General features: G+C 38.2%; 1 protein-coding gene across 1 annotated transcript in view; it reads right to left on the bottom strand.

Annotated features, from left to right (window-relative positions):
• Window positions 1-7,123, bottom strand: part of LOC109068823 (SH2 domain-containing adapter protein F-like) — a 108,549-nt gene extending 101,426 nt beyond the window's left edge. The window contains 1 exon segment of the mRNA XM_042743395.1: window positions 6,513-7,123. Within this exon segment, the coding sequence (XP_042599329.1) occupies window positions 6,513-6,932 (420 nt within the window). The 5' untranslated portion in view covers window positions 6,933-7,123.
• Window positions 7,124-14,811: the final 7,688 nt, after the last annotated feature.

Here is a 14,811-nt window from a genome sequence, read left to right as displayed (position 1 = left end):
TGGATTCTGTTTGACCGGTGCGTGCATCCCGTCATGAGACTAACAAAGCTGCTGAAATATGAGTCCAGACTGATCTCAGATCTGAGCCCACTCCAGACCAACTCCACTAAAGACTGATCAGATGTAATTAATGCAAACACAACACATTCACCAAAACACACCACCCCCCCCCCCCCCCCCCCCTTAAATTCGTTTAAACTTTGACAAGAGCAAAAAGTGCATTACTGTCTGTGAGCTGCTGGATAGTTTCTATTCTCACTGACTACACAGCAGTATTTTACTATCACACTATCAGAGATTTTACATTCATTTTTAAATTCGTTTTCATTTCTACATTTCATGGTTTTATTTTAGTCAACTTTTTAGTAGTAGTAGTTGGAAGAATACAAGAGTTTCATAAACACAAAATAAAAACCAAGCAAACAGAAAAATACACACGAGTTTACAATTATTCAAGACTTTTTTAATTTACATATGATAAAAATTAAAAAAAAAAAAAAAAAGTTCAGTTAAAATTTTACTATTTTTAAGTAATTTTAGTAGTTTTTTTTACCATTTCTAAACAGATTTTTACATTTTACATTTTCTTTTTCAATAAAAAATAAATAATGTTTTATCATTTTTGTTATTTTTTTATACATGTATATGTAGTTTTTAATAATTGTTATTTCAATTTTAGTTTTAGTTATTATAGTACATCAATTTAAACTAAATTCAAATGAGAAATGTTGCCTTGGCAACTAGCTGAAATTAAACGTTTTTTTTTTGTTTTTTTTTCATATTATATTATATTATATGTTTTAAGGTTTCTTTTTATTTTAATTTGTTTCACGTAAACTTATTTTCTTTGAAACACACTTATGATTTCAGAAAAGAGAAGAAGGATCTTCTGTCAAACACCAAAAAGATGCTGAAGTCTAAGATGTGAGGTCTGCAGTCTGAACCTGACACAGAGCGCCAGAATTACATTGACGGATCACAAAACAATCCACACGTCGATGTGCCGGACAACAACGAAGAGCCGTATCTCACTGATCATCCTCGTATAAAGTCTGTCGACGCTGAAGGTTCGAAGCGGTGTCTAATGAAAGCGTGTGGGAGTGACGGCAGACTCAATAGAGACACGCATGCCTGCAACACTCCTGTCTTTCAGCACAGGTCAAGCCTTCTTCAGCCATTCAGGTAAAGGAATAGCTCACATATCTGCACACACGCACACGCTAAACAACATACATACACCCCCCCCCACACACAGGGTTACCATAGTGACACATCCACCTCAACTCAACCGTACTCAACACAATGAAGAGTCCCGGCAGTCCTTACAGTGATGTAAGCCAATGCTCCTCACATGAATACATGACTTTTCAGTTATTTTCCTTCACTACAGACACCTAATCTTCTATTTCTCTAAACCAAATGCTTTTTTAACATGGAACTGATTCAAGAAGATACAAAACTTCAGACTCTATTTATTCTTTATTATTACTATTTTTCAAAATTATGAAATGGAAGTACAATTTATACTTGCATACAAAACCAATTTCAAGAATTTGGCACAAATATCATAAAAAACTAATTAAATCAGGTGTGTCCCGATGTATGAATATGAGATGCGTCTGAATCTACTGATGCTCAAATAATTACCTAGCTCACTGACAATATGAATGAAGTTGGTTCAAATGAATTGAATTGTTTCTAAAGTGATATTTCACCCAAAAATCACTTTCATGTTATAAGAAAAATAACTGTGGAAGTCAGCGGCTACCAGCAACTCTCTGGTTCACCAACATTCTTCAAAATATCTTCTCGAGGGTGAGTAAATGACCATTTTCATTTTAGGGTGAACTATGCCTTTAAAATACAGTTTTGTATTAAAGTTTGTGGATGAGGAATCATTAAACTAACATAATGAGTGACGAAAGTCGCGTGAGGAATGAGTTCAGTGAAGACAGACAGAAGCAACTAAACCTCAAAAACATTTCTACATAATACCGATCAGCACTGATAAGATAGAAATGGAAGCGTTATCCATGTGCAGAGTGCAATAAACCGGTTTGGATCTTGATCTCACACGGAGGAATCCGGATCTGAGCGGAACCGGTCTTCAGCCCTGCATCAGGTCAGTATTTCACTTGATGGTCTTCTCATCAGTACTCCAGTAAATCTCAGAGTTTACTGCTACACAACTAGAAAACCTCAGAGAATCATTCAGACGCGCTCAGAAAACAGGCCTGGCTTACACAGAGTACAGTACTGTTAAAATATAAAAACTAAAGCTAGTTTAGAGAAAAGTAACTATGAACCCCTCTGTTCTGCTGCAAGGTCACTGCTTTCTTTTATCTTCTGTTTATCTCTCAGTAATTCACTTTCACGAGTCCTTCAGCTATTCATTTAACAGAGTTGTGTGTGTGTGTGTGTGTGTGTGTGTGTGTGTGTGTGTGTGTGTGTGTGTGTGTGTGTTCGGAGGTTGTTGTTCATTAACACTACTTTAAAACGATAATTAATCATCTTACAAACGCTCTCAGCCGAGAAGGTCTAATCACAACAAGAAAAAAAAACACAAGCACAGCAAAGAAATCATAAACCAGTGCTATCAGCCGGCCTGCTTACCATACTGGCAAAAAAAGATTTCATTATTTATGTTTTAATGATAATAAATATGTGTTGTCACAACACCAAAATCATTCAAATAATTCAGTCGATTTTCAGCAAACTGAAGCAACTGACTGAACGCTGCTGTTGTTTCAAAATCAAGATAGAGCCAAACGCTGGACACAGATATTGGCATTCCGAGCATTAGGAAAGCACTTCCATAATTATCATCCACTTGTCAAGTAATTAAGACATTAGCTGGCCTTTTCAAAGCAGTAGCAGGATACTAGTGTTTCAGCCTCAGCGGTCGATAAACGCATTCTGTATGAGCGAGCAGAATCCCTGCGATGGACGGAGCATAACGATGACGCATGCAAGCGGTTCCCACACGGATAACAAAATATGACAATCCTACTGCTCACAGTTTAGTGTTTCTAACACACCATGGATCTATAAACTCTCTTTCTTCAGTAGAACAGTGAAGAAGGTTTTTAGCAGAAACCGTGCTCCTTGGTGATTCACCTACCGCCACTGGCCCACTGGCTTCACTTTGACAGTCAAAAACAGCAGGCAGAACACCAAATGAATTTCCGAAGAACCTCATGATAAAATAATGACTTATTATGGATCACCACCAACAAGAAACTACACATACATCACAGAAAGACAACACAAACAAGAACTAGAGCCCCAGAGACAGATCCCCTGTAAAGACCTTGTCTCAGACGACCACCGGGACAAGACCACAGGAAACAGATGATTCTTCTGCACAACCTGACTTTGCTGCAGCCTGGAATTGAACTGCTGGTTTCGTCTGGTCAGAGGAGAACTGGCCCCCCCAACTGAGCCTGGTTTCTCCCAAGGTTTTTTTCTCCATTCACTGATGGAGTTTTGGTTCCTTGCCGCTGTCACCTTTGGCTTGCTTTGTTGTGGACACTTCATTTACAGTGATATCGTTGACTTGATTGCAAATGATTGCACAGATACTATTTAAACTGAACTGAGCTGCATGATGACATCACTGAATTCAATGATGAACTGCCTTTAACTGTCATTTTGTATTATTGACACACTGTTTTCCTAAATAATGTTGTTCAGTTGCTTTGACACTGTCTGTTTTGTTTAAAGCGCTATATAAATAAAGGTGACTTAACTTGACTTATGAAGCGAAACGATCAGTCTGTACAAGAAACTGAACATTATTTACAGCTTTATTACTGTAATCCAGAGCCTCAGGCAAACGGTCCGGGGTGATCAGGTTCACGAACTAATCATTCTTTTGAACTGGTCCTTTTTAGTTGAACTAGTTGAATCATCTGAATCAGTCCACGGCTCGAGCAGCACAGATCTACAAGCTCCTCAATCAAAAATAAACTTCAGACATCTAAAACACACACTAACAACAAAATAGCTGAAAGCACCAACAAAACTGAAGACTAGTTTAATCACTTTATACACTTTAGACATGTAATACATACATGATTTACATCATTACTGGCTGCTTTAATAATAGAATTGCGTATGCATTATGTCATTGTGTGATCATGTAAATGAACTAGTGAGTCATATATTTGAATCAGTTCTGTACTGTCTGAAGGAACCAGTTCGAGGAAAAGAATCAGATCTCCCCTTTTGTCTGAAGTTCTGGATTACAGTAATAATACTGTAAGTAACGTTCAGTTTCTTGCACAGACTGAGCGTTTCGCTTCATAAGACCACAGGAGGCACAGGGATTCATTTGGTGTCCTGCGTTATGCTGTTTTTGACTGTCAAAGTGACGGTAGCCACTGACTTGCATTTTGAATCTCCAAGGAGCACAGTTTCAGCTAAAAACCTTCTTCACTGTTACCGAAGAAAAAAGTCACCTACATTTTTGATGGCCTGATGGGGAGTAAATTAACAGCAAATTTTCATTTTTGGGTGAACTATTGCTTTCACTTTTAGAGTCACTGCAGTTTCTTGAGCAGCAAATCATCATATTAGAATGATTTCTGAAGATCGTGTGACACTGAAGACTGGAGTAATGATGCTGAAAATACAGCTGCACATCACTGAAATAAATTAGATTTTACTATATATTCACATAGAAACCCATTGTTTGAAATTGTAATAATATTTGTAAAAATTTACTGTATTTCTGATCAAATAAATGCAGCCCTGGTGAGCAGAAGAGATCTCTTTCAGAAACAATATGTAGCATACACTGTACGTTGAACACACAGCTACTTTTGAATAGCCATCAATAGAAGCAGATGGTTACCAGCAGAACCAACCAAACCATTACAAACACACACACACACGCACACACACACACACACACACACACACCTGTGTTTTCCCATATGAGCTTATGCAGTATCTCTTCCTTCAACAACCTTGTAATTCAGTAATCGGGACAAACAGCATTTGATAAGAGAGCAGACCAGCACAAACAACACTCTCGGAGCGACTGCAGCTGAACTCTTTTAATTAGACAGCGCAGAAGCTGCAGTATTAACCAGGATTGATGAGTCAGTTGCTTGTTGTCTGGCTTTGACAGGCAGTCCACAAGCATGATGCCTGTGAAGGCAAGAACGAGAATGACAGCGACAACAGCGTGTCATTCAGCAGCCTGTAGTATGCACCCTAACTGAAGATAAGCAGATAGTTGGGACACCTGCGGGTGCGCGTGCACTGTATGACAGCACTGTTTGAAGCATGCCGTCTCCGCTTGCATCATATCACTAACCTGAGATCGTACGGAGAGCGCATGGGCCGCACCTCGCAGGAAAAGGTGTAGCATGTATGAAGCGCGGAGGAAGCATTCTGAGCGAGCTTTACATCTGTGATCACTCTCGTAAACACTAAAATAAACATTGCACAAATGAACTACAGCATCCAAACACATGTGCATGCATTCAGATTTTCACTCGACCTACCAACAGTTTCACTGATCACACCATAAAATGTATCCCAAAGCATTGCAAAACATTAAAAAAATGTTCATTAAGATTTTAGGGCAAATGACTGACTTACACTTAAGGTCAAAGGTCACTGTTGACCTCTGCATATTTACATGCTGCTCGGTTTGACTCATATGGGATGAATCTAGAACACAGCCACCTTCTGGAGCAACACTCTTCTGGATAATAAATGTCTAACGACCCATTTTCATTTCCACCCCAAAAAAATATATACTGCATATAAGCTCTATAATGACTTTACAATTCCTAAAATATCAAGAAAAACCCAAAGCCATGTAAAACTTCTGCGGATGTGGATTCTCAGGCAGCTCAGAGACGTTTATGTTTGTTAACAGCAGTCAAAGCCAAACTCAGACCCACGGATTGTGCTTCTGGATGTCGGTAACAGCGTCCTCCCTGCTCGTAACCGTTGTGGAGCACATAAAGCAACTCGTTTTACCGGTTTTGACGCAGACCTTCTCTGCTAAAGCATGGCCTTTACCCTCACAAAGTATGCCAGAATGTGTAAAGCCTGTTATTGTCAAATATTTTCACACTGATGGCACTACCAGGGAATGTATATATATATATATATATATATATATATACACACAAATTTTTATATTTATATTTTTTTATATTTATTTTTCCTTTGTCTATACTATATTTTGTATTTAATATGAACAAAAAAATAATTAAATGTATATATATATATATATTAAAAAAATCATTAATAAATATAGAATTGATTTATTAAAATTTAATATATATATATATATATATATATATATATATATATATATATATATATATATATATATATATATATATATATATTAAAAAAATAATTGAAAACAAGTTAGTAAAAATCTAAATATAATTTAAGATTTGATATAGCACTGAGTGATGCTCCGTGTCCCGTTCTGCGCCGTTAAGAGCTACCTGTGGAGGTGAGCGCGCGCGCTGCGGTCTTACCTTCTCCTGCTTGCCGTTCTCGGGCTCGGCGGGCGGAGAGCTGGGGGATTTGACCGCGGTCGCCCCGCTACTGCTGCCCGAGCTCGAGGCGCTGCGCTCGACCGTCTCCACCTTTATGAGCCGGTGCTTCGGAGACACGTACTTGATGTCCGGCGAGCCCGCGGAACTCAGTCCGGCGGAGAAGGGCACGTTTCCGCCCGGCGTGTACGGATCCTCGAAGTCCAGCTCCTTCTGGAGTTTGTAGGCGGTGAGGATGTCGGGCTGCGCGGACATTAACCCGGTGCCCGTCTGCTGCTGGAGGTGGAACGCCGGAGGGCTGGAGACGGTGGTGTGGAAGTGTCGGTAGTCCGGTTTCGGAGGCGCCGGTGGCGGGGCTTTGGTGGTTTTGAAACCCAGGTGCTCCTTGAACCATCTGGCCATGCTGCCAGCGCATTGCTCACAACTCCGATACCAGATGTATCCGTACCAGTCCCCGTCCGAGTGCTGTGGCTCCGGCTCCGGCGGCGTGAAGTGCCCGTTTACCGACTCTATCACTTTCTGTTTGGGGAAACTCTGCGCGAGACTCCTGCGCTCTCTCCGTGCGCGCGCGTCTCTCTCTCTCTCTCTCTGTGTGTGTGACAGCTGAGCGGCCTCCTGGAAAAATTTGGAATAACTACCACCTATAATACTCAACCCAACCTATCACTGCACACACACAATATACATACACAAGAAAGAAAGGATTTGATCACAAACGTGTCGTCACTGCGCGCGCTAAAGCTCGCGCATCGGAAAACTTTGCGGTTCGTAGAGACAGACAGGTGCCGAGGATAGTGCTGTAGCTGGCGTTTTGGCAGAAAAACGAATAAAAAATGCTTTTCTTAAAAATTGAAACATGAACTGATTTCTGACGGCGTATGCACGCTATTATTGCGTGCATTCATGACATTTGTGTTTTTGATCCGTTTGATTTGTGTAATAGAATCTAAAGTTCTTTGCACTGCAGCAACCTGTGTGTTTAACAACTGATTCGGTCATTTTTGACTTTGAATGTTTTAAGAACCTATTATGCAACAACTCATACTATATTCGCATTATGCTTGGGTTTAATCTCTTTATCAACTCGTTTTCTTTCAATTAACACAGGTTTTGACTGATCTGACTTTTGCAGCAGTTTTTGAGTGAATATTGCCAAAATTATCCACAAATAATGTTTTTGTTGTTGTTTGTTTTTTTTTTTTCACTTATAAACTGAAGTGCATGAGCTCAGATCAATCAAAACCTGTGTTAATCGAAAACAAGCTGATAAAGGGATTAAACCCAAGATTTAATGTTAATACAGCATAATGACAGATTTACAAGCAATTTTTGTAGGCCGGTGAGTTTTGACTGGAAATGCCAAATATGCATGAAAAAAAGGTACAAAAAAATATAAAATTATTTGGGAAGTTGTGATACGATGTGTGAGCGATAACATTAACATTTTCTGGAAAAAGAAAATCCTCTCTGGGTCAAAAGACCAGAACATGAGGGTTAAAACAGCTGAAATCTGGGTGACAGTGAGGCGTTTACAATGAACAGTCAGAATATTATTTAAAAAATATTCTAATGTGGTCTCACATGATAAAAGCCTTGAATCTTTAAGAGTGCTGGTGAATAAAACATTCCAGAGTTTGTTTTTCAGGTCAATAGACACTTCAACCAGCTTTAAGAGATTCTCTTTGTGTGCCATCAGTCTGTCAGATGTGCAAATGAACACCTGGACAGCACCTGAAACATCCTTTTGCAGGACAAAAACCCAATACATTTACAAAAACAAATGTGTGTGCATCAGTCTTTCAATAACACAATTCATTTCGAATACATTCACAGTCCCTGCTTCAGAAATGTAAAAAAGCAATGTTATTTAAGTTGAGAAATGAAAATGCATTGCCTTTTCCATTCATACCTTGGTATGCAGTAAACGCTCTGTTGTACAGATGTGTGTTTCTTACTGAAGAACTAAGACAGACACACTCCACACATTAGTTACAAGAGCCAGGGACACACTGCTGTGGCGCTTTATGAAGTCATATTTCTCTTTAACACCAGTGTCCTTCAGGAACAAAAGCATAGTATGTAGCAAAGCAGTTTAAAACCCTCCTGGAGAGAGTCAGATTTAATTTGCCCAGTTTGATTCGCCGTCACAGTAAATAGTCCACAAACGAAAGACTCTGGACCCAGATTCAGTCATTTAATTGCAGTTGTTCTAGGGAAAAGGTGGTTTAAAAGAAAACACAATTTGCCATGGATTTTGTAATCAAATGAATATTCATTTATTGACCGTCTTCATATCAAATGCAGACTTGCATTAAATACATCAGTTCATTCACTGGCTTACATTCATACAGTGAAGTCAATCACAGTCTGACACTTTAGCTTGATAGAATACATTTTATAAAGCATATAAAGAGAAAAGATAAAGCAGCAGAATAAACCAATCAATCAAAATCCACAAGATATTTCTCACACCTCACATTTCTCTAAAATCCCCCACAGACCGTACGATGGCCTGCATCACCGGAGCTAAAGTCTCTGCCAGACAGTCCAGTACATTATCAAGAAACATTCACATCGTTTCGGTGCCAACCAATTAATCACTCAAAATACCACACACACCCCCAAAAACCCCTTTTAATAATAAAAAAACTAATCTTAGCTGAAAACCACACACAGAGCAAGACGTTAATGGCTGTTCACAGTCAAGACAAATAAACAGCTGAAGGATGAGGGGAAGTGAAGGCCTCATGCACTGACCAGAGCCAAGAATCCTCCGAGACGCCGCAAACACAGCCGCTGCAGAGAGAGACGGAGGAACGTGGACCAGATCATCATCCAGAACAGCTCACGCTCCCTCAGACCGGCCTGGAGTCAACAGGACGGGAAATTAATAAATGTGTGGCTTTTGATGCCAAAGTAAGTAGAACAAGAGTGAAAGTTTAGATCCAGTCTAAATATGTACTGAGAAAAAAAAGAAAAATCAAACATTATGTTCCTGGAAAACTCCTGCTTTAAAATACAGTGTAATCTGTAATTTTAGCCAAAATAAAAGTGACATGACTGGATTTTTTTTTTTTTAATTGCTTGTAATTTGTGCAAAAAAAAAAAAAAAAAAAAAAAGATTTGCAATTTGCCATTTGCATGCTGCCACAGAGAAGGATGGGAAACATAAAACTGTTTACTTGCGCAAATCAAACATGATCATTCCGATATTAATCTATAACTATTCTAACACATCCAGTGGAACATATATATATATAATGGACAGGTAAAAGTAGACACAAAGTGTCAGTAAAGGCATTTATAATGTTACAAAAGATTTCTATTTTAAATAAATGCTGTTCTTTTGAACTTTGTATTCATCAACTGTGAATCCTGAAAAATAAAATGTATAAATCACTGTTTTTCACAAAAATATGGTGCAGCACACTGTGTTTCGATCTTTGAAATAATCAGAAATTGTTTCTTGAGCAGCAAATCATCATATTAGAATGATTTCTGAATATCATGTGACACTGAAGACTGGAGGTATGATGCTGAAAATACAGCTGCGCATCACAGAAATAAATTACAGTTTAACAGAGATTCACATAGAAAACAGATATTTGAAATCATCATAATATTTCACAACATTACTGTTTTTAACTATAGATTTGATCAAATTAATTCAGCCTTCGAGAGCTCATTAGTGGACTGACACATTGTTCAGTGCTCATTCAGGGCTCTAAAGAGCAATACAAGAAGTCATGACCATTACTGCCACATTTAAGAGGTGTACTGAGAATCACAAACCTGAAGGGAAGCGGTCAGTGATGCTGACGGTCATGAGGAGGGTCTCCTGATTGCCGTTTGAACTCTCCTCTCTGCACTGCATGAGCCAGACGATGGTGACTGCTCGCATGTCAACCGCTCACCTCCTGACCATCCAGATAACGCGGTCCTGATGGCCATCACAACCTAGAGAAGCATGCAATTCCAAGCAAGACCAGTAAACACAAACCATCAACCTTTGTACCACAGTGCATAATCACGTAACCTTGTAAAAACACGATCACGACGCTCAATTAGTCAAGATGCCAAACACCTGCATGATGCACGAGCGGCACATTTCATGCATCAGTGCATTAAACCCTAGACATTAAATCCTCCAAAAGCTAAAGATGTCAATGCTTAGAAGCAGGGGTTCTCAGTTTCAGTCTTTGTGTACCACCGCTCTGCTGCATGTGTTTCTCTTTATTTAACACACCTGATTCAGAGCACAGCTCATTAAAAGAGACCTCCATGCATCAGATCTGGAGAAATGTAGCATTGCATCAGTTTCTCAGCATATGGATGCTTCTGCAGTGAAAAACACCACTGGGTGCCGTCAGGATGAGAGTCAAAACAGCTGATACAAACATCACAATAATCCACAGCACTCCAGTCCATCAGTTAACATCTGGAGAAGACAAAAGCTGAAACAAATCCAGCATTAAGACGCTTAACTTAAAAAAAGTCTAAAAAGTCAATCTCCTGTTGTCTCTCACAAATATTCACACATATTTGTTTAATGCTGTTTTGGCTTGTAAACAGTGCTTCATCTGTGAACGGGAAAACAGACAGACACACACACACATACACACACACAGGACTTTACAGTAATGGATTCAATAAAGCCCACACACCACACAGGACTTTACAGTAATGGATTCAATAAAGCATGCAAAAAACAATAATGCATTAACTTCTGAATGTATAGGTCTAGCTCATATAAAACATGTCTCACCCTGATGCTCTAATTCTCTGCTGAAAGTTTGGCTGTTGTATGCTTGGCTTTTGCATAAGTATTTGAGTTAAAGCAGCTTACCTGTTTAAAAATAACACCCATCTTCTCCAAAACACCATCATCTGTCCATCAAAAGATGCTGACGCTGAAATGAAAGTCAATGTTTTGGCACCTTCTGAACCACAGATAAAATGACAACAGGAGTCATAGATTACCTTTATAACTGTATAAATTACCCGGTATATGAGCGTATTAGAAGATGTGACATCCCTGCGTTTATATTTCATATGGAAATATGAAAATAGAGTTAGAGCAGAGATACAATGCTTATTTTACTCAAAACAAAGCACACACCTTGAGACTTTGAAGGAAATGAAGAGTAAGTTTAGAATTCACACACACCTTTAGAATAAGTTGAAGAATAAAATGCACTGCTCAGAAACTTCTTTCCTTTTTCCCAGCAAGCCTCTGATGCAGGGCTTGTTCCGACATTTCGTGGCCCCTCGTATAAAAGCAATGTTAAAAACAATTATGAAATGCCCCTACACCTTTTTATTTATACAAAAACAATGTACTTAATTTTTGTCTATATTTATTTAGACAGTACCATCCAAAAGTTTTGGAGACTTTACTATTTTTTAATGTTTTTTTGAAAGAGTCTCTTTATGTTTCTCAAGCCTACATTTGTTTAATTCAAATACAGAAGAAGAAAAAAACAGTAATATTGTGAAATATTTTTACAATTTAAAATAATGGTTTTCTATTATAATATACTTTAAACTGTAATTTATTTCTGTGATGCGCAGCTGTATTTTCAGCATCATTTACTCCATGTCTATCAGTGTCACATGATCTTCAGAAATCATTCTAATATGGATGATTTGCTGCTCAAGAAACATTTCTGATTATTATCAATGTTGAACACAGTTGTGCTGCACAATATTTTGTGGAAACTGTGTACATTTATTTTTCAGGATTCACAGATGAACAGAAAGTTCAAAAGAAAAGCATTTATTTGAAATATAAATCTTTTGTAACATTATAAATGTCTTAACTGACACTTTTGATCAATTTTATGCATCCTTGATGAAAAAAAAATAATTCAATTAAAAAAAAAAAGAAAAACTCAAATGTGTCCAAACTTTTGGTACTGTAAAGTACGATATTAATCAAACTTTATCTAAGGTAAAATCTCTTTTTTTTGTTTTGTTGAGGATGGTATTATTATATCCGATGTGATTAAATTATTTATATTAATAATAATATACCTTTATTGCGTTGTTACCACATAAAATCTGCACTATATCCAAGGGAAGTGCAAGATATGATCACTACTAAGCAGAAAAGAAGTAGAAATTTCTAGTTAGTTGAAAGTGAAGTGTTATGTTAGAGCAATAATGTAATCATCAGCAGAATTTAGAAGAGAAACACATCTTAAATACAAACTGATGCTAGTCAGCTCCTGATGGATGTCATTGATTGTAACGCACAGATTCAAAGCGTCGCACACTCTTTAAATTCGTAATAAATTGGTGAATGATCGTGTCCAGAAACTGACGCTGATCGCCAGAACAAGTTTAAGTTTAGAATCTAAAATCACTCCAAAGTAGTTGAGGACACCTTCACCCACCTTCATTAAGAGCTATTTAAACCTTTTGCTTCGCAGCACCCTCGGCCTATTAACGATGTGTTCGTTACAGCAAACATTTCAGAAGGTGGGACCCTGCTTTGAAACAGCAACATTATTACTTTAATTACAGGTGAGTGACGATTCAACTCTATCCATTATGAACCAGTACTAAATCATCTTAAAATAGGGCTTATTTACTTTCAGAATGTGGGAAATATGTTTGCTCACTACAGAAACAGTCTCTCACATTCACACAAGATCATCTCTAATGAGACGAATCTCCCATTCAACCAGTTTTGTCTCATTAAGACCGTAATCCATAATAACAGTTCCTCCAGTGAAAAAGTGCATCTGCTGTTGTCTCTCACATCAAAATCCAGACACATATTTGTTTAGAGCTGTTTAAACGCTGCTTGATCTGTGCAGATTTTCTCTCCTGATTCACACCAGAAAAAAAAAAAAAAAAAACACTTTTTCACTGGAGGAGTGTTATTATGGCTTATAGACTCTATGTATTTGAGTTAAAATCATCTTAATGGCTGGATTTGTTTCATCTTTTGTCTTCTCCAGATTTAACTGATGGACTTGGAGTGGTGTGGATTACTTGTGGATTATTGTGATGTTTTTATAATCAGCTGTTTGGGCTCTATCATTCTGACGGCACCCATTCACTGCAGAGCATCCATTGCTGAGACACCTGATGCAGTGCTACATTTCTACAAACCTGAGCTGAAAGAAGAAACAAACTCATTCTAAATCTTGGATGAACTGAACTGGAGGGTGAGTACATTTTCCATTTTCCTTCTGGGTGATCTATTCCTTTAACATTTGTATTCATCAGTTTCATTACTCAGCTAGTGGCAATCAAACAGAACTGCAGAAGAAATAATCGATTAAAGTCAAACAGGGTTTCATTTATTTAACGCCGTTGGTTGATGGTCCAGTGTGGTTTTATTTCCTCTATGTTTGCTTGCTGAAACGGATTAATACTCTTAAAGTAACTGCAGCCCATTTATTATGATGAAGGAAGTGCGTTGGGAAGCACGTGAAGTGACTGTAAGACCAGAGAAGTGCTGTGATCAGCTGTGATAACGAACGATACATCCATGTCAGATGAGTAATCTGCTCACGAATGGCCTTTCCATGACAGATTAAAATCCTGTTGCCATGACTTTTAGTTAATTTGACAATATTGTGCAGTGGCACATTATGAGGTTGGGTTCTGACGCTATACTGTGAGAAACGAAAAGATTTCGAGGCATAAACTATTGGCACCGAATATTTTAGGCATGAACTCCATCAGACTCGTATCCCCAGACGCTATACAAAAAAAAACCCTTTCTTTGCTGTAATATAAAGCCAGCCACTGACTACTCAATAAACGGCCTCTTCAAGCATAACTCCAAAAGCATTGTTTCTGTGATGAGAAACCCCCATTATTGATTGATTGATTGATTGAATGAATGTCAAGTCTGTGTTTTATAACTGGTGTCTAAGAGCCAGGCCTTCTTGCTGTGTAAAACTCATTTATTTCAGGACCTAATCCTCTGAGCTGGCTCAAACCAAACCAGATTGATTAGTCACATGATATTTGCAAATATGGCAGGCTTTTTCAAACTGTTGTCACTTTGGTCCTGCGCCAGCTGCACTGAAATAACAAATAGCTTTCTCCCGATATTACAGCCTCCATGATGTCATGGTTTGGCTGACAGTGGCACAGGGACACAAAATATTTACATTGTTTCTATATTACAGCGTTCCAGACTGGCTGTCTTTATGAGTGAATCACTGAATTATTCATTCAGCCGATTTATTAGAAATCAGATATTAACTGGTAATACATTGTTTTAGTTCTATCTACTACTAATAAATTGGTGCATTTAACT

The sequence above is a fragment of the Cyprinus carpio genome, chromosome B18 (assembly GCF_018340385.1).
Source record: "Cyprinus carpio isolate SPL01 chromosome B18, ASM1834038v1, whole genome shotgun sequence".
Classification (NCBI taxonomy): Eukaryota; Metazoa; Chordata; class Actinopteri; order Cypriniformes; family Cyprinidae; genus Cyprinus; species Cyprinus carpio.
This window is presented reverse-complemented; position numbering and strand designations above follow the sequence as displayed.